Below are 19,174 nucleotides of genomic sequence, written 5' to 3'. Positions count from 1 at the left end.
CTAAAATAATTAGGGAAGTCAATAATTGACCCCATTAAAATTTACATGGGATTTCCTACGTCCCGCTCGACGATGCAACACCCGGTATGTATATTTTCTGGTTACAAGATCTACATTCTTATATGAGAGACCGTGTGTATGAAAAAGAAAACCAGAGAGAAAGATTTAAAAATTCAGAATAAAAATTTAAAAATCATGGCAAATATCTTAGAACATGAAAATCGTGGAAAATAAGTCAATTTTACTCAACACCTAATTGCTGGTATTCATAATAATAAATTAGGTTGATGGAGGTCTATTTGTTATCTTTTAAAAGGAAATTTCAACTTGAGCTGCTCCCTGATTCATTAAGCTCATTTTCTAACGTTAACGTAAATGGAACTTTCATAATTTTCGAGAAACTCCAAGTGCTAGTGGAAACTGGAGTGCTAGAATTTCCAAATTAAATTTAATAATTTATTCTTTGCGCCTAGCAAAGAGAATATTAGAGCTTTTAGATTTCTTGAATGGATTATTCGCACCTTAAAACCTTGTTATTCTTATCACTTTCAGTAATGAAGATTTTAATGTAATATTATTCTATTTTATTTATACGGAACGATCAACAAATTTGTGTTTGATTAATGTTTTGCATTTAATGAAATTCACAAGAAGACATATTTTAAATGTATCATATATTTATTAAACTTACCTGTTTATATAATTTTTGTTAAATATGAAGTTTTCATGAAACTCTTCGTCTATCGAGTCTTGTGTAAACAAGCAACCATCTGTAGATGAATATATGTTTTCTTCCAATGGCTTGCAAATACCCTCGTTTCTTATAGGTGCTGTAACAAATATTGTTCTAATATAGTTTAGTATAAATTATATTATATTTATCTTATTGATATCTCTAGAATATTATTGTAATATCAGAGTTACTATAATGAAGCTGTATAAACAATTTCTATAGCTGCTTTAGTAATTTCTAAAGATGTTTAAGCAGTTTGCAAAGCTGTTTTAGTAGTTCATAAAGCTGTATAAGCAGATTAGAGAGCTGTTTTTTTTATAAAGCTGTTTAGAGACTGTTAGGGTTCTTGACTTCATTTTAAAAGCTCCTTTTGGGTTGATTTAAATAAATTCTGGAATAAGACTCTTTGGCAGATACAACCTAACAAGTTTACAAAGTTGTATAAACAGTTTTTATAGCTGTTTTAGTAGTTTATAAAGGTGTATAAGCAGATTCTAGAACCGTTTTAGTAGTTTACAAAGCCTTATAAGCAGTTTCGGGAGCTGTTTTAGTAGTTTAAAAGTTGTTTACGTAAATTCTAGAGGTGTTTTAGGGTGGTTGCAAAGAAAATAATCCTACTGTTAAAATATAACAAAACCAGCTGTTATATTTTAACAGCAGGATTACGGAACGTCGTTGCAACACACTTAGTAGTTTATAAAGTTGTTTAACTAGTCTCTAGAGCTATGTTAGTAGTGTATAAAACAGTTTAGAGACTTTTAGTGACTCTTTCTTCATTTTAAGCTGTTTTTAGGTTGATTTAAATAAATTGTGGAAAAAGAATCTTTGGCAGATTCTAAACAAGTTTACAAAGTTGTATAAACAGTTTTAGAGTTGTTTTAGTAGTTTATAAACGTGTATAAGCAGTTTCTAGAACTGTTTTAGTAGTTTACAAAGCCTTATAAGTAGTTTCGGGAGCTGTTTTAGAAGTTTAAAAAGTTGCTTACGCAAATTCTAAAGCTATTTTTAAGGTGGTTGCCAAAACTGCTGTTAAAATATAACAAAAGCAGCTTTTATGTTTTAACACCAGGATTACGGAACGTCGTTGCAGCCACCCTTAGTAGTTTATAAAGGTTGTTTAAGTAGTTTCGAGAGCTATTTTAGTAGTTTATAAAACTGTTTAGAAACTGTTAGTGTTTCATTCTTCATTTTAAGCTCTTTTTGGGTTGATTTGAGTAAATTCTGGAAGAAGACTTTTAGCAGATTTTAAACGAGCTTATGAAGATGTATAAACAGTTTTTACAGCTGTTTTACTACATTATAAAGCAGTTTTTATAACTGTTTTTGTAGTTTACAAAGCGGTACGCTTGTACCGCTTAGTTTCAGGACTAGAACTGGCTGAAACTTGAACTGCTTAGTTCCAGGAGCTGTTTTAATAATTCATAAAGGAAACTAAAAAATCTTTTTTACGTGCTTACACAACATTTCGGTCAAAAGTAAAATAAATAAAGACAATGGAAGTCCGAAATTCTTTCAGTTTCAATAAAGAATCATTTTCTACCACATTCAAAGTATTTTATAAAGCTGTTTAAGCAGTTTCTAGACATGTTTTAATAGTTTCTATAGTGGTTTACTCTTTGTATAAAGTGTTCCAATAACTTCGTAATTCTACGAATTGAAGTACCTTTCTGAAAATACGGAGTAAAAGGTCTTCTCTCTTCCACCACTTGTATATTTTCGTGACTAATCGAGTTGTACTTCTTCAAATTCGGCACCACGCTATCCTCGTCCTTGTGGTTCTTCCTCTTCTCCACCAGAATCACCCCGTCCGAGGCGGTCTTCACCAGAGGCCTTTTGACCATTTTGTCGCGACCGGCAGGCACCTGGGGCTTGAAGTCGATAAAGATTTCCTGCTTGGATTCAACAGAGTCCTCGGATTCGTGCTCTTCGGACTTGGAGAGGGAGGAAGATTCGCTTTGGGGAGGGTTTTCGGGAGGGAGGTAGGCTTGGGGTGGGGTGATGGGGAAGAAGGGTGATCTTGGAGGTTCGTCAGACTGTGTCCTGTAACAGAAAAAAATAATATTTATTTTGGGATTGGTATGCCAAGTTAAATATGCCAGAAGTTGCCTTTGTAGCTCTGGATGAGAAACATTGGCATTACTTCTGTTTTGTTGTCCAGTTGTGGTTCTTTGACGACTTTGTCTGGGGCTGTTCTTGAGAGCTCCTAGTTCCAAGAACCAGGTGCATATGCAAGGTGCTTAGCACCTTGCATATATTTTCGGTACAACACCCTGGGTAATGCCTACTATGTCTGCTACGTCTCTTTGGGACATCTCTGTTAAATGAGAGCAATATTTTCCCCTCTGTACAGGGTGTCCCATTTTGGTTGAAATCATACGGTATCTCCGTTATTAGTGAAGATAGAAGGGTGCGGTTTGCACAAACCTATCTCACTTTTTTGTCAAACGGTAGATGCCGTAAACAAAATTTTCATAGCCCTCTTCGTTTCCGAGCTACAGGGTCTTTTTGAAAATTTTGCAATTTGGGACACCCCCTGTATCTCTGTTATTGTTAAAGCTATCGAGAAGGTGAAAACTGTTTATTGTAGAACTTTTTATGTAGAATACAGTGGCGTAATCTGTTTTTCTACCAAAAAAATATTTTTGAAAATATGAACTAAAGTTATGTTTATTTATATGGAACACCCTGTATATTTATAAATCATATGATCTGTCTTGCCATAAGCTTCTCAAAAATATATATCACTCTATATTTATTTTCACTATATACTGCAATATTTAAAAGTTTTTATTAAAAGATCATATTTATTAGTAGGCCATGATTGATAATAAAAGAAACTAAAGAATTATTAAAAGTATACTGCTATCTGTCTCTTATTTTATTTTGGGAGCCGCTAATAAATTCTTTATATATTCTCTCTACCGCTATTTGTAAATCTTGGAATACGTGTATACGTAAGAATAATCTATCGTATCGGAAATTTTAGATATTCCTTTAGCTAATTTACGTGAAATATACTTTCAGCAAGATGGGGAACATTCCCCCTCATAACTATGGAAATATTAGAATACTGTTAAATTATTATTTTTGAAATCAATGAATTGGAACCAATGAACGCATATTGATAGCCTCCTCGATTTCCGGATTTCGCCGTTCTCGATTTCTGATTTTGGGGATTTTTGAAATACGAAATATATCGTGGGCACTACAACAATGTCGAACACCTGAAAAATGCTTTAATAATTCAAGATTTAGATATTTGCAAACCCATCCTGTTATAAAAAAAAGAAAAATATATTCACAGTTTCAGTGGTAACAGTTATTTCAAAAGTAAAATATATCAATCCCAAATAAATTTTAATATGTGTATCACTATTTTAGTAAATACCACTTTGATTTTTTGTTATTTATCACGGCCTACTAATAAGAAAATGATATATTTTAAATATTGCAGTAAATAGTGAAAATAAATATAAAGTGATATATATTTTTGAGAAGCTCGTAGCAAGACAGATCATATGATTTATAAATATATAGGGTGTTCCATTTGAAAAAACATAACTTTAGTTCATATTTTCAAAAATATTTTTTTGGTGGAAAAACAGACTACGCCACTATATTCTACGTAAAAAGTTCTACAATAAGCAGTTTTCGCCTTCTCGATACCTTTAACAATAACAGAGATACAGGAGGTGTCTCAAATAGCAAAATTTTCGAAAAGACCCTGTAGCTCAGAAATGAAGAGGGCTATGAAAATTTTGTTTGCAGCATCTTCCGTTTGACGAAAAAGTGGGATAGGTTTGTGCAAACCGCACCCTTCTATCTTCACTAATAACGGAGATACCCTATGATTTCAACCAAAATGGGACACACTGTACATCTGTTAATCCATACATACGACATAAGGCATTTTTTTATTTTTTTTGGATCGAATGAAAATTACCGGACAATTGTGATTTTACTACTGAACATAAAATTCTCAAGAAAAAAAATTTCTCAAGAAAAAAAAAATAAATTGCAGCAGTCGTTTATTCTTTATTGTCAGGTTTATTTAGAACAAAAAGCTATAACTTAAAGTTGTATACCATTTTTTTTCCTTGTAAAAAGTTTAGTCAGAAATAAAGAGTGATCCCATATAAGCCTGGTTGTGTGTACTTTCTCTATTTAAAAAAAATGTCTACCTATGTGGCGGATTCATGTTTCCAAAAAATCCTATATGGGTATTTCTCCACTGCAAGAAAATCTACAAAATAAAACAGTTAATTTTTGTAAACACTGTTGCGTTAATCCAACGGAGACTAACTGTCAGCAGTTAGGTTTACTGATAAACAAATTTGCCTAATTCGTCGCTTTCTCTTTTCGTCGTCGGAAGCAAAAAAATACAAAGAATAAAGAAAAAAACTATTTAAAATATTTAAATGCAACTATTCGAGAACACTTTAGGTTTTTTTTTAAACAAATATCTCTACAAAAACCGTTGACGTTCTGTTAAAATGACATTATATCAAGTTAAACTTCAAAATTAACAATTACCACCTGATAAGAATTACTTAATAAGGTAAGATCAAAAAGCTTCAAACTTTCTGTATGATTATTAATTTGTTTTTAATTTTTGTTTATTTTATGTTCTTTAGCTATTTTTGGTTAGACCCGTCCTTTAATTGTTTTAATAACCAAATTAACAATCTAATTAATTATTAACAGCTCGTACAGCTTGCTTCCTACACAAAAACTTAACGAACTTATTTAAAAAGTTTATCCCAGCTTCTTGGCACTAGTTAAAATTCCATCAAGCAAAAAACTTTCCTAGCTTCGTCTTTCACGATCCCTCTTCTCCCAAAGACATCTGATAAATTATTAATAGAATTTTCCGGTAGAGCGCTCAACGAGAAGTATAAAACGGCGACTTTTGTCCTTTAGGATTTATCCGAAAACAGCCAATTTTACGGCAACAACAGCAAAATATTTTCGCCATTTGTTCGAAAAAGTTTGAAAAATTATCGCCAGTAAACATTTGAATTTTTAAGTTTAAAAAGGCTAAAAAGATCAATAACTTGCTATTGCTTGGTATAAATTGATTAAAAAATCATCAAAATCGATCCACTAGAAAAAAATACCTTGTGTTCGGTGCATCGGAATATGGAACATAGGAAATCCCATGTAAGTTGTGAAAATGTCAAACTATTTTTTTTACTTTTATAAAGAAGCGTTATAATTGTACTTTTGTCTAAAATTTCGTTTCGTTTGGAATCGGCACTTAAATGTTATTTGCAAAAATCTATCTTCAAATCACTAAAATTTTTATAATGCGATTCAGAGAAAGCTACAATTAAAATACCAGCAGAAATGTGATTTTGTCATTGTCAAATTTGATGTAACATTTTGTTTACAAGAATACAAGGTTCGGCAATAGTGCGTCGCGCGTCGGTAGAAATAGTGGAATAGGGTTATTTCAGGATAGTTCTTGTATTTTTATTATATCTATTAAGATCGGCAAAAAAAGTTTTTTTAATTTCACTCAAAATGAGTTATTTGGGTCATAAATGACCTAAATACAAAATATTTTCGTGGTATCTGTCTGTCTGTCTGTCTGTCTGTCTGCCGTCTGTAACACGATAACTCAAAAACCGCTGAACCGATTTGAACCAAATTTGGCACAAAAATACTGTGGCACCCGAGAATCTGGCCATTAGTTTTTGGTTGGGGTGGGGGGTTGGTAAGGGAGTATAGGAGGGGGTTAAAAATTTTAAAAAATCGCAACCAAACCAAACCAAACTCCAAAATTACAGTAGCTATCGAAACGCGGTGTTTTTTAAATGAAAGGTATATATGTCTAGATTTGTTATGAAGTATTTTTAAATTGTTGAATGACTATTTCTTTGTGAAACTCGACTAAATATTAAATCATACCTGAAAAACACCTACACACAATACCTCCAGAACAGGGGCGGGAAAGTAAAATAGCAAAAGCGGTTCCACCGTTTCCACGGAAATTTCAAATAAAATAGTTCCAGCTTCAGGCGCTAGGTGGTAGTGCAATTAAATTTTAGGTTAAGAAGTTGCTACTAGTTATTGCCAGATGGCGTTAAATCAGAATTGTTTTTGTAGCTTCCATAGTTTCCAACGGCCATTGTCATACTATTGTCAAATTCTCAAAAAATATTGTCGTTGTCATAGTAATAGTCGCCAATCATAATATTATCAAATGATAATCAAAATTTTTTTCAAACTACTTTGAATAAGAAGACTAAGGAAGGAGCCTATCAAAAATCTTAGGTACACCGCGATGGGCCTCAAATATGGCCGACTTAAATTCCGGTTTATCAGTGTCGTTCTAATTTTATTTAGAAAATGTAAAACTATGATGTAGGGTAGACGTGGGGTAGACTCAATAATTTGTTGTTTTATATTACGTTGTGAATAAATGTTGGTAGTTTGGTTTGGTTTGGCTTTAATTATATTTAATAATTGTATAAATTATACCGTTAAATCTTGTTTTCTACACATCACAACGATACCTGTTATTAGTATTGTTGAATTTGTGTAAAAAATAAGATTTAATAATCAAATTTAATTATATTTCAGAGTAAAAGCCCACGGTTCGATCCATTTAAAACAAGCCCTGCTCAATAGATGGCGCCACTTCTGTAGGACCATTTTTCAGTAAGGCAGACTCCATTCTTTTTCTAGCTAGGTATATTCTTTGCTCCAGAAATAAATTATTTGTCATTGTCAGTGGTTTGTCAGTTAGACTATATATCAAGTTTTTAGATAATTTAGGGATCAGTTCATACAGCCAGCTTTAGATACATAAATATTAGAACAAAGGTTCGTTTAAACGACATTAGTGAATTAGCTACACAAAGCGATTTTAGGAAATTCATCCTCTTAGAGAGTAAAATTATGTCGGAACAATTTGTTGTATGAAAATTCCTTACTATGTGGTCTAGAAGAATGAAATCCTACAAAAAGAATTAGAAGAGATTTTTGAAATTCGTCAACCAAATGGGTAAAGTTAGTAAAAATTTATATTAAACTTGTTGACCTCTGGATTTTACACATAAAAATTGGCACACAGGATCATTTAAAAGACATGAGTTAATTATTTAGATGAAGCGATTTTATAAAATTTATAATCTTAGGGTGTAGAATAGGAAATGAAAGTTTGCTGTACGAAAATGCATTACTATAACATTTAGCAGTATAAAATTTTATACAAGGGTTTATTTAGTGACACATCAATAATATAAACTTCTATATTTCTTCTTCAATTATCCTTCAAGGAATAAAAAATAACTATAAATGGAGTATTAGTGCTCTTAATAAACCAAAAAAAGAGATGAAAAATAAAAAAAATATGAAGGGAGTATATTAAGTAAAGCGACAATTGAAAATTTCAAATATTCATTTAAAAACTTCATATTTTAAAACTATTTATTTTAGTAATATAGTTTATATGGGACCATGGGTAGGGCTTCTATCTATAGCGGGTAAATAATCATTTCACTATTTATTATTTTAGAGAGATTTTATTTTTTCAGATTTTGCAAAATTTCTTTGAAATTGACTTTGGTTCGATTTCGAAAATAATCTATATATAAATAAGAAATAAAAAACCGCCCTGGAAGATCGCCATCCACCCTCTATCCAACCATACATAATTAGTTTCAGTCAATGGAAGTAGTTAGAAAAAATTGAAAAAAAGTGTTAAAAAAAAGCAAGATTTCAAAAACATTTTGTGGCCAAAATTGAACTTCTTTGAAATACTTTCATTTCGATAACTTCTAGAATTATTAAGATTTTTTATTTCAGACGGCTCTAATCAAAAGGTTTATTTTTGGTATACAAAGTGTGTCATAAAGTCATATACAGGCGATGAAAAAATAATAAACGGTTTTTAAATGTTCGAATTTTCTTAAGTACCTACAAAATAATATTTAAAGAGAATAGAAATGCTCTTGAAATTGGAATATTTTATAATTATTTATAATAATTTTATAATTTTTATAAAAATTTTTGTCTAGCGAGTTTTAAATAAGTGCAATTATTCTTAGCGGTAGTAGGTATATTTGACCTCAGAAACACGATTATGAGTTTTTTCGCGAATTTTTTTTGGAGATTTTGAATTTTTTGAAAAACCTTTTGGATTTTTTTTAGTTTTTAGTTAAAAACCATAATTTCTTGATAATATGGCAACATAGATAGGTAGTAGATTAAATTTACAAGACAGAAAAACCCTAAAAGCTGCAGTGGTTCTCAAAATTTAAGCAAAAAATTTTTATTTTGGAAATTTTTAAAGTAAAATAACTCAGTTATTTTGGAGTTATTTGAAAAACGGTAAAGAAAATATGTTTTTTATCGAGATCTACCAGCCCTGAAAATATTTGCACTTATTCAAGACTTGCCCTGTATAATACCCAGAAAATCGACAATTGATAACTTTCATATGAAATACGAGTAGCTCTAAAACTCTTAAAAAGATAGTTTAAATAGGGCATTTGTAACGCTCACTAGCTCTATATACAAAGTAAATTATTTAAATCAATGCATGAACTATTCGAGGTGTAACGCGAACGTAGTCGCGGGAAAAATCTAGTTTGTAATAACATCAAAATCAGTCAAAGTCGCAGTTTTCGAGATATTAACATATTTTAGTATAGGCGGCTATACGTGCCTCCCGGCGCCAATTTTTTTTTAAATTTTTATTATTTATTTAATAATATCTCTGAACCTATTGAACTTATTTAAAACTATCTTAAGATATTTGTAAAGTGATCAGAAAAGAAGTAATAATATACAAGATGTTCCATTTAAAAAATCATCCTGATCCACTCATACTTTTTTTTGAGTCAGCCTGTAAAGGTTAAATTATTTTCCTGATACATAATACATACTTTAGGTTTGCACTTAAACAAAATTGCTATTTTTTTTATTTTAGGAACTACATATGCCCGACGCATTATTGCCGTACCCTGTATACAATATAAAAACAATTACTCTACTATACTACACACCATAATAATAGTTACTGCAAAAATAATAAATTCAACTGTATAAAGAAGTGTTCCTCATAAACCAAAAGATTGTGAAAAAACAGAAATTTGGTATTTTTAGATTACAATTCATTTAAAACAAAAACTCGTAATATAAAACTAAAGTGTCAAAACCAATGACAATGTCAGGAAATAAATAAATAAATGTGGCAACTTGACATTTTTTACAGCAGATCTACCATCTCAATCCCCGACGCGAAATTTAAATTCCAGTTAGTCAGCCCGGCGCCGAATATGTCTATGGTTGGCAACAATTAATTTAAAAATCGCGCCCTCATTTGCGTATTTAAAAGTTTAATTGATATCAAATATACGCGAAAATTTTATTGCATTTTCCTCAAAATACACATTGTAAAAACTCCATATAATATTCAAATTTAGTATTCAAACTGAAGTAAAATATTGCTAGCAATACAATTCCTTTAAAACACGACTTTTCCTAAAACTTAGTATTATTAAAATAGTAAAAAGGTCTCAAAATACATAGCGCAACAAATATTTGTTCACAATTTTTAAAAGTACGATACACATCTGTTTTAAAATTGTGTTGGCAAGTGTACAAAAGTTCGTTTAGCATGCGACTTCTGGAAAACCTTGTCCGTATCGAAAATTTATTTACGACAAACTGCAATACGTTTTAGCTATTGCCGCTTTTAAAATATCTTGCGTCATCTCCGGCCGTCGGGGTGGAAATTTTGAATATATGACCGTACGGAATTTTTCCTATATATCACGTTGTTTCCGATAAAAATAACTCGAAAGTTTGTGAAAAATGACAACAAGTAGAAGGCAAAAATTACAATATATTTATATCGAAGTTTCCTTTTCATTTAGATGATAAAATCTAATTGACTCACCCTTATAAGTTTTTTATTTTTTTTTCAGATAAAGAAACGATATTTGGTCTGTTAGTATATGACATAAACTAGCGTGTACCAGCGACTTCGTTCGCGTCGAATTAATCATTTGTAATGGTGATGATAAAGCAAAGCAAGAATTTCCATTAACATACAAACTGGATAAAATTTTCTCACATTTATGTCAGCATGAGAAAAAACAATATGACGATATTATTATATAACTTGGTAATATTTGAGGGGTAGTTTCATCTCGTTGGAATTTGACTTTCCAAAAATCCGTTTGCCAAAAATGTATGATGTATGATTTTTTAAAAAAATTTAAAATATGTAAAAAAACCAAATAAATTATGCTTGTTCAAGCGTTTTCTCGAAAGAGTAACCGTTTTTTAAATAACAAATATTGTAATATTTGGGGGGCGTTTTCACCCTCTTGTAATTTGAGATTCGAGAAACCCCTCCTTATCGAACCTCAACAATCCACAGTCAATCCGTTTGCCAAAAATCAGCTTTAAACGTCAAGCAGTTTAAGCAGAATCCTGATTACTCAATGGTCATATTTTATGAAATACCCTGTATAAATTTATAAAAAATTTTAAAATATGTAATAACAAAATAAAATATACGTGTTTAAGAGTTTTTCCGAAAAACTCACCGGTTTTTAAATTAAAAATATTTTAATATTTGAGGGATAGTTTCACCCCCTTAGAATTCGAGTTTCGAAAAATCCCTTCTTATCGAACCTCTACACCCTAAAGTCAATCTGTTTTCCAAAAATCAGCTCTTTACGTCAAGCGCTTTAAGCAGGATCGTGATTAATCAATGACCAGATTTTTCGAAATGCCCTGTATACATTTTTAAAAAATCTTAAAATATGTAAAAAACAAAATAAAATATACGTGTTTAAGCATTTTTTCGGAAACTTGACCGTTTTTTAAATAAAAAATATTGTAATATTTGAGGGGTGGTTTCACCCTCTTGGAACTGGAATTTCGAAAAATCCCTTCTTATCGAACCTCTACACCCTTGAATCAAGCTGTATGCCAAAATTGAGCTTCTTACGTTGAGTGGTTTGAGCAGGATCGTGATTAATCAGTATGTCAGTCACTTAAGGATTTTATATATTAGTATAGATTAGGAGTGATTAACGTAGTGTTTACAAAAAATAATTATTTTATTTTGTAGATTTTCTTACAGTGCAAGAGATTTTAACACATAATTATTTCACACATCATTGTTGTTTTTAAACAACCATTCTATATAAAATTTAACTTCAGTAAATTTAACAGACCCCGCATAGAGTAACTAAATTATTTTTAAAATGCGCACTACCAGTACCAGAGATATTTAATTTTTTATTCAATTAGATTTTAGCCTAATTATTTTACATTAAAATACACGAGTTCCATTTATATTATTGGTAAAATTCTGCGTGATTCAGGGCACTAACTATTTGGAGATTCCCATCAATGTTAAGTATTATTGGTTAGGAAAATATTTAGCATGATATTAATGCGCTTGTTTAGTGGTTTACTATTTAATTTAATGTTTATGAAACTAATGCTTGGTAAATGTCGGAAATTCTAATAGCGACTAATAAAATAATAATTACAAATCAATATTTTGTATAGATGTAACATAATAATAACAGGAAAAAGCCAACTTATCCGACAGATAAGTTAAGGCGATCAACTCAGTAACCATTAATTTGAATTTGGTCAAAGAAAGCCTAGAGAAGCTGAAAAAATTAGGCAAAGAAAATAAAGTCCTTATACTTTGGGTGCCATACGGCAATCAAAAAATTAAAAGATCTAGCTAGAAAAAGAGCAAACACTGCACTAACTGGACCAGAACCGTCTGCTACCCAAGTGGAAACCGACTTAAAGCGGAACTCAAGAACCAGGAAGAATTTAGTATTCAAACTGAAGTAAAATATTGCTAGCAATACAATTCCTTTAAAACATGACTTTTCCTAAAACTTAGAAATGCTAAAATAGTAAAAATACCCAAAATACATAGCGCAACAAATATTTGTTTACAATTTTCTAGAGTACGATACACATATTATGTTTTAAAATTGTGTTGGCAAATGTACAAAAGTTAGCAGGTACTCTATCCGTAACCTTTTTTTTGTTGAGGGGGAAAATCCTGCATGAGACACCCATAGTCTCTTTGGTTGGTCCTTCTGTTGGTTACAGTTGAGGGTTAGAACCTTTGGTGATACACAGTAAAATAAAACACTAAATCACCACAATACACCAAAACACTTTTACTTTTACACTGGACGCGCGTTTCGCTACCCATGTTAGCATCATCAGCAGATGATTATAAACTTTTTATAATCAACAACAGTTTATAATCATCTGCTGATGATGCTAACATGGTTAGCGACACGCGCGTCCAGTGTAAAAGTAAAAGTGTTTTGGTGTTTTGTGGTGATTTAGTGTTTTATTTTGCTTCTGTTGGTGTCAGCGGGTAGTGTCGGATTCCTACCGACTAAAAAAACATCCTTATTTCTTTCACGCTCGTCGCACCGGAACCGCTCGCGCATTACTTCAGTGAGAAGGGTGCTTAGGCGTTTGCATGCCTTATATCTCTCTCCTTATTCTCCAGTATCTGTCTAATGCAGTTGTACACCGTTTCACACGTACTTTCGTTGCCCAAAAGGCCTGCCATCATCCCATACAGCACGTCCAAATAAAATTACGTTTCTACAAGGGAGACACATGAGAAACAAAATATGTTAAAGTGAACCTAAGTGTTCATCTAGTTCTAACATATACATATGAAATACACGCAGGTTTATATTGATAGAATTGTGCGATACAGTGTTTACTAGTTGTATACCGTATCCACTCAAGATTCTAAAGAGTTTTTTTGTAACGTAACAAATAATTATTAAAATGATGAAATCTGACGTAGGTATATGAGACATACAATGTATATGTCATATGTATGTGTGATACTTCGTATCATAGTTATGCCTATAGTACACGCCTTGTAAAGATGTGACGTATACACATAATATAAATTTCTATATAGACACTTTGTAATAGTGTACTGTTGTGTCTACATTCTAGCATGAAATGAAGGTGTGCGCACGCGCGGATAGCCTCAGCGTAGATACACCGACCAAGTGTATCTTATGTGTTCTCTCTCCTTTCTCCTTTCTAGGAGTGGTATGTGTTAGCAGCCATTATTGTTTTATCATTCGGAAGCTCTATATAAATGTTCTGTTTGTGTGTAGTTTAAAAGAGATTTTAAGGCAAGCACAATTTTTTAGTTACCTTGTTATACCTTCCTAAGTGTATTATTAATATTATAGCAGCGACTCTTCCCTTACTCGATACCCAATTTACCAAATTTTGACTCCAATGAATGAAAACTCCAAATATTCTCGTATAATGATAAAGAGGTTAGCTCTGCAATATAATTTTTCTTTAATTTGGAAATAATAAAAACCTAATGGACCAGAGAAAGAAAGATTTAAACACTTCAAAGAACTTCTTACGCTGATATTCGGTAAGTTATTCATGGATCAATATACAGGTATGTTCAATATTCAATAATCAGTTTCATATAAAATTTAAGGGTGAGATTGTCAATCTGAGATTGTTAATCTCGATGAATGAGTATGCTAACAAACCAACTGCTTGGAGGGAAAAGAACAGAAAAAAATGACTAAACGAGGTCCACCAAATCGTGGCGATATACCAGTGTTTACCATTTTAGTATGTTGTTATATTATATATTATACTAGGTACTTATATTTTTAATACATTTTGATACAAATTCTGTTCTTTTACAGTGTTTTCTTACTTCTGGTTTCTGCAGTGTAAATAATTATTATTATTGTGTTATTTACGCTATTGCGTTCCATGATATAAAGAAATATAAGAATTTTATTTTTAACCACTTAATCCATTTTATGAAAAAAAATGGTACATTTAATACAAAACAAAAATGGAACAATTTTAAGGCTACCTCTCTTGAACTTACGATCGAGATACTTTTGGAAAATACAAAGTTTTGCCTTCCTAATTTTCGTTCTAAAAAGATATAATTGGTATCATTGAATAAATATTTATTAAAAAGAACGAAAAGTTAGGCATCAAAACTTGTATTATTTCCTAAATTCGTTCATAAGAAGTAGTTTTATCTAGCACAAGATGTATATACGAAGCAAAATACATACGTATAAACGCAGTAGTCACAACTGCAACGTGTAAACAGAGTTTAAACGTAATACACAAGCACTGTGTATCCCTTACTTTGTGTATACGTAAATGATATACTGTGGCTACATTGTGAGGCGGACGTTTAACCTTTGTGCATACGTGTTGAACTACAATGGGTAAACGTAGCATATTTACATCGGGGGAATTGTGTTACCCTGTGTCTACATCTAATAATGTAAACACATCGTAAATGTGATTTGATATGCTGTATGGGATGTTTTCTACATTGAATGAAACTTTTGATATTCTTTCATATACGCGCGTCTATATTCCTCCCATTTAGAACATTTAAAAAGGGTGTTTTCTACATCATCAATTTCAGTACAATATAAACATTCGTCTGTTCTAGAGAGAGTTCTTTCATAGAGATATCTTCGAAAACATACATGTCCCGATAGTGCTTGACTGAGGTAGTAATCTACGTCTGCATTCCTTCTCTCGACCCATGGCTGAAATTCCCATAAGCTTGTAGGTCCACCAACCAGATTTTCCTTGCATCCACTCTTCTTGCCATTTGTGTATCAAATTTGCTCTTGCAGTATTTTGTATTGTATCTCTCAGCTCGTTCTTCTACTAAGATTCTATCCGTAACCTGGAATAAGAATCCTCCACCGGTCTAAGACACTCGAAGGATATTGTCAGAACTTACGACCGAGAAAAATGAAAGATTTTCTTTAATTTAAGTAAGAACAATCTTCCGATTGAAGAAATTTGGTTTATCAGGTTATTAGGCCGTCGTCGGTTAGAATTGCTTCCTCACGTTTCGCTAGCACGAGTGGCTAGCATCTTCAGAGGTGTGTTTGCTCCGACTGCTCACACTAGACTGATACCTCTGCGTCGGCGTAGTGCGTATTTATGCGTCGCCGGAGGGGACGTGGCTTGTTCGGGTAGTGGTTCTTCCGGAACTTGTCTACTTCTCTGTGCTGCTACCTTGGTCCTAGATATAGCTGGATGCCAAATTCTGTTTAGGTAGAAAGTTTCTTCCTTTCTGTTGAAATTATTTGGATGTTTGTGAATTTCAACAGCTTCCCTGACCGGACGAGGATGATATCCAGATGTCGTGGCAATGACTTGGGTGTCTTCGAACTGAATTTTGTGGTCACCATCTCTTAGAGCATGTTCTGCTACGGCCGACTTGTCTGTTTGCCCTAACCTACAGCTTCTATTGTGTTCCGTGAGTCTCGTTCCTAAGAGCATCTGGTAGTTCCAATATATACGCTACCGCAGGAATACGGTATACGGTAGATCCCTGCAGAGGATAATGGTTCCCTTTTGTCTTTGGCTGGTCTCAAGCAGTCCTTTATTTTCCGGGTGGGTTTGTATATTGTTTTGATGTTATGTTTCTTGAGAACTTTACCAATCCTATCGGTAACCTGGGAAACATATGGAAGAAAGGCCTTATTAAAAGTATTAAACTACTACATTAAACTACTACAATCTTCCGATTGTCATGGGATTTTTAACAAGACACATCTCCTCAACGAACAATTCAGTAGATTGAAGCTAAGAAACAACTGTGAATGCAGATTCTATGAGGAAAATGCGGAAACTCCAGAACACCTCATCACTGAGTGCGCCGAGACGACAACCATTCATGCCATAAACTTTGGTACGGCTGATATCGGAGACGGAGAACTAGCCTCTGTGAAGCCGTCTCCGATACTGGCTTTTATCAAAGCCCTGAAACTGTATGATTAGTTATATCTCAAGAAAGGGAGACACAATAGATCTGTAAGGTCGCGGTGATTAACCCTCTTCCTTACATTCTACATTCTTCAAACTTTTCCAAACCTCTACCTGTCTTTTTTACAGAAAAAATCAAATAATATGAAAATATAGTTGTTTTCTTCCATTTTTTTGTGAAGATTATTATTAATTTAATTAACATAATATTTTTGCTGTAACCTTTCCGTACCATTGAACTAAATAATTTTTGTGCTTTTTTAACATTTTAATACATCAAAAAATATGACGGTAATCAAAATTAATAATAATCGTCTATAAAAGAGTAAAAAAAAATTTTGAGATAAACCGCCTATATAAAAATAGGCATATTCCTTTAAATTCAGAACATTCAGTTTTAAGACACTCTGTATACATAAATAAAATTATTGATTTTTAAAATATTATTTGCAAACTAGTGAGAGGGAAATCAGGCGACGAACAGTGATGATAGTTGTTAAATAATAGCTTTTAGACTACCATTCCAGATGCATTGATGTTATTCTGCTTCGTAAGTTTTGTGACAAAGAATGTTATTAAAGGTAAAGTAAATGTTTTTTTATTATTTAACTATTGTTAACTAAAGAATATATTTCATTTTTTCTGTTGTGATTCTGTTCTAAAGCTTTTCTTAATTTATTTGATCTAACAAATATATATAAAATGTGTATAAAATATATAACATGTGTATGTTTTAATGGAATCAATTATGCTGTGAATAATTTCAGTTTAAAGGAAATCTAAATACAATCGTTAACTGTTCCTTCGTGTCGATGTTTGTGGTTCAGTTTTCCGTGCATTTTCCTTTCATCCGTGCATGGGCGAATATCTTAGCTCCCAAAAGGGCAACCAGAAACAGTAAATAGAGTAACTTATAATCTAAAGATATTTGCACCAGACCTTCAACTTTAGCTTCGATCTCCGCAACCAGGGACTTCATACCTACGGGTGGGGACCCGTTAAACTAACTCTCTTCAGTTTTGAACGATATAAATGTGGCATGTTTTGAATGTATTAAACTATAAACCTAGGTATGAGGACAGTTTCTATATTATTATTATTATTTCTCTTTTATTAACGTTCAGGGTAGCATAGTTAGATTCTCTGGAATAGTGATCGGGGTATTCTCTGCCGTGCTCTTTTACTCGTGAATTCCAGGCAGAGTACGGCACTCCATTTATTTCATGTAATAAAATAAGTAGGGCTATTTACAAATTTAGCGTTTCATTTACATGACCTATTCTCCTCAAATTTCCCAAAATTTCCCCAAAAAAAAGCGCATCCGAGGTAATCACATTAAAAAAATATTTAACACAACGTGGGTTCCTTTCTTTTATTTAAATTGTTTGTTATACAGTTGGCCAAAATATTACCTCTTCAGCTTTGTTGACGAACTTGGGTTGTTACACTACAATATTTTACCATAGAAAAGTGTTTTGATTTTTAGGACTATTTCTTTAGACTTTTTAATTAGTGTTAAATCTAAAGATTAAACCCATTATGTATACAACATATTTCCAAAACTAAATTGTACAAAGTGGGGTGAAGTTATTAAACGAACTTATAACTTATTAAACCAGTGGTAAAGTTCAGCAACAAGCGGGATTTTGAGAGATAAGCTTTGAAGATAATTTATTCATATAGACACTTCAGGATAAGGTATAGTAAACTCTCTTATCGTTTATCACCCATCTCCAGAAATTCACCAATCTCCCAAACCTACCCCTAGACTATTTAAATATTTATAAGTTGCGATAAAGGTTCGAAAAAATGTTCGATTTTTTCGATGAAACTTCGTAAAATATGACGGTCTATAGAGATATGAGTTGATTGAAATATATTTTTTTATTACTTTTTAAAAATGCTTATACAGGGTGCTACAAATTCGAGGTACGAGCATTGGTATCCCGGTAACCGTAATAGATACGAACATGGTTAATTTGGTGCAAAGTTGCGCTTTGGGATGTTCACCAAGATGCCATCAAAAAAGTTTAAAAGAATTGCTGAGTTTTTTGGAAAAAACGGATTTTTTTGAAAATAAATTTAATTTTTTCCTGTTGTTACTTTTTGGAAAATCAAAAAACTAATTGCAAATTCTCATAGCCACTTTATTAGAGCTATATGATAGTATTTTTAAATTTTGAAATTAGCTAATAATTCGTGAGATACAGAGCCCAAATTAACTTGTTTAAATACGGACCTGCATTTTTTATTTCGATTTTGAAAGAACTCGGTATCCTGAGTACCTACAGTGATATGCCACACTATATACTTTTTCTGGTTTTTGGATACCTAACAATAAAACTTTTTAATTATTATTTAAAATAATTTCAAGTCTGGTTTTTTAAATTATTTAATCTGATTATATTCATAGCAACAATATTGATTAGCGCTAATTAACATTGAATAAGGAAAAACGAGTCAATTGGAAGATTCAAATAAATAATATCCAAAGTCGGCAATTTAAAGATATTATTTTTAACTTTTTTTATTGTGAATTTGGAATCTCAGTGAGCGATCTAATAATATGCATAATATTAATCGTAGTTCTTATAAATAAATCAACTTCTA

The 19,174-nt window shown here is 32.0% G+C and overlaps 1 protein-coding gene across 4 annotated transcripts in view; it reads right to left on the bottom strand.

The window, feature by feature from the left end:
• The window catches only part of LOC115884730, a 153,392-nt gene that overhangs the window by 48,073 nt on the left and 86,145 nt on the right, over positions 1–19,174 (bottom strand). For all 4 annotated transcript variants that reach the window (XM_030903382.1, XM_030903379.1, XM_030903380.1 and 1 more), the window contains 2 exons: positions 2,397–2,773; positions 692–830 (listed from right to left, as the gene is read on the bottom strand). In XM_030903382.1, coding sequence (XP_030759242.1) covers positions 692–830; positions 2,397–2,773 — 516 coding nt within the window. The remainder of the gene's footprint in view (positions 1–691; positions 831–2,396; positions 2,774–19,174) is intronic.

This window comes from Sitophilus oryzae, unplaced genomic scaffold (genome assembly GCF_002938485.1).
Source record: "Sitophilus oryzae breed Bouriz unplaced genomic scaffold, Soryzae_2.0 scaffold_347_pilon_pilon, whole genome shotgun sequence".
Taxonomy (NCBI): domain Eukaryota; kingdom Metazoa; phylum Arthropoda; class Insecta; order Coleoptera; family Curculionidae; genus Sitophilus; species Sitophilus oryzae.
This window is presented reverse-complemented; position numbering and strand designations above follow the sequence as displayed.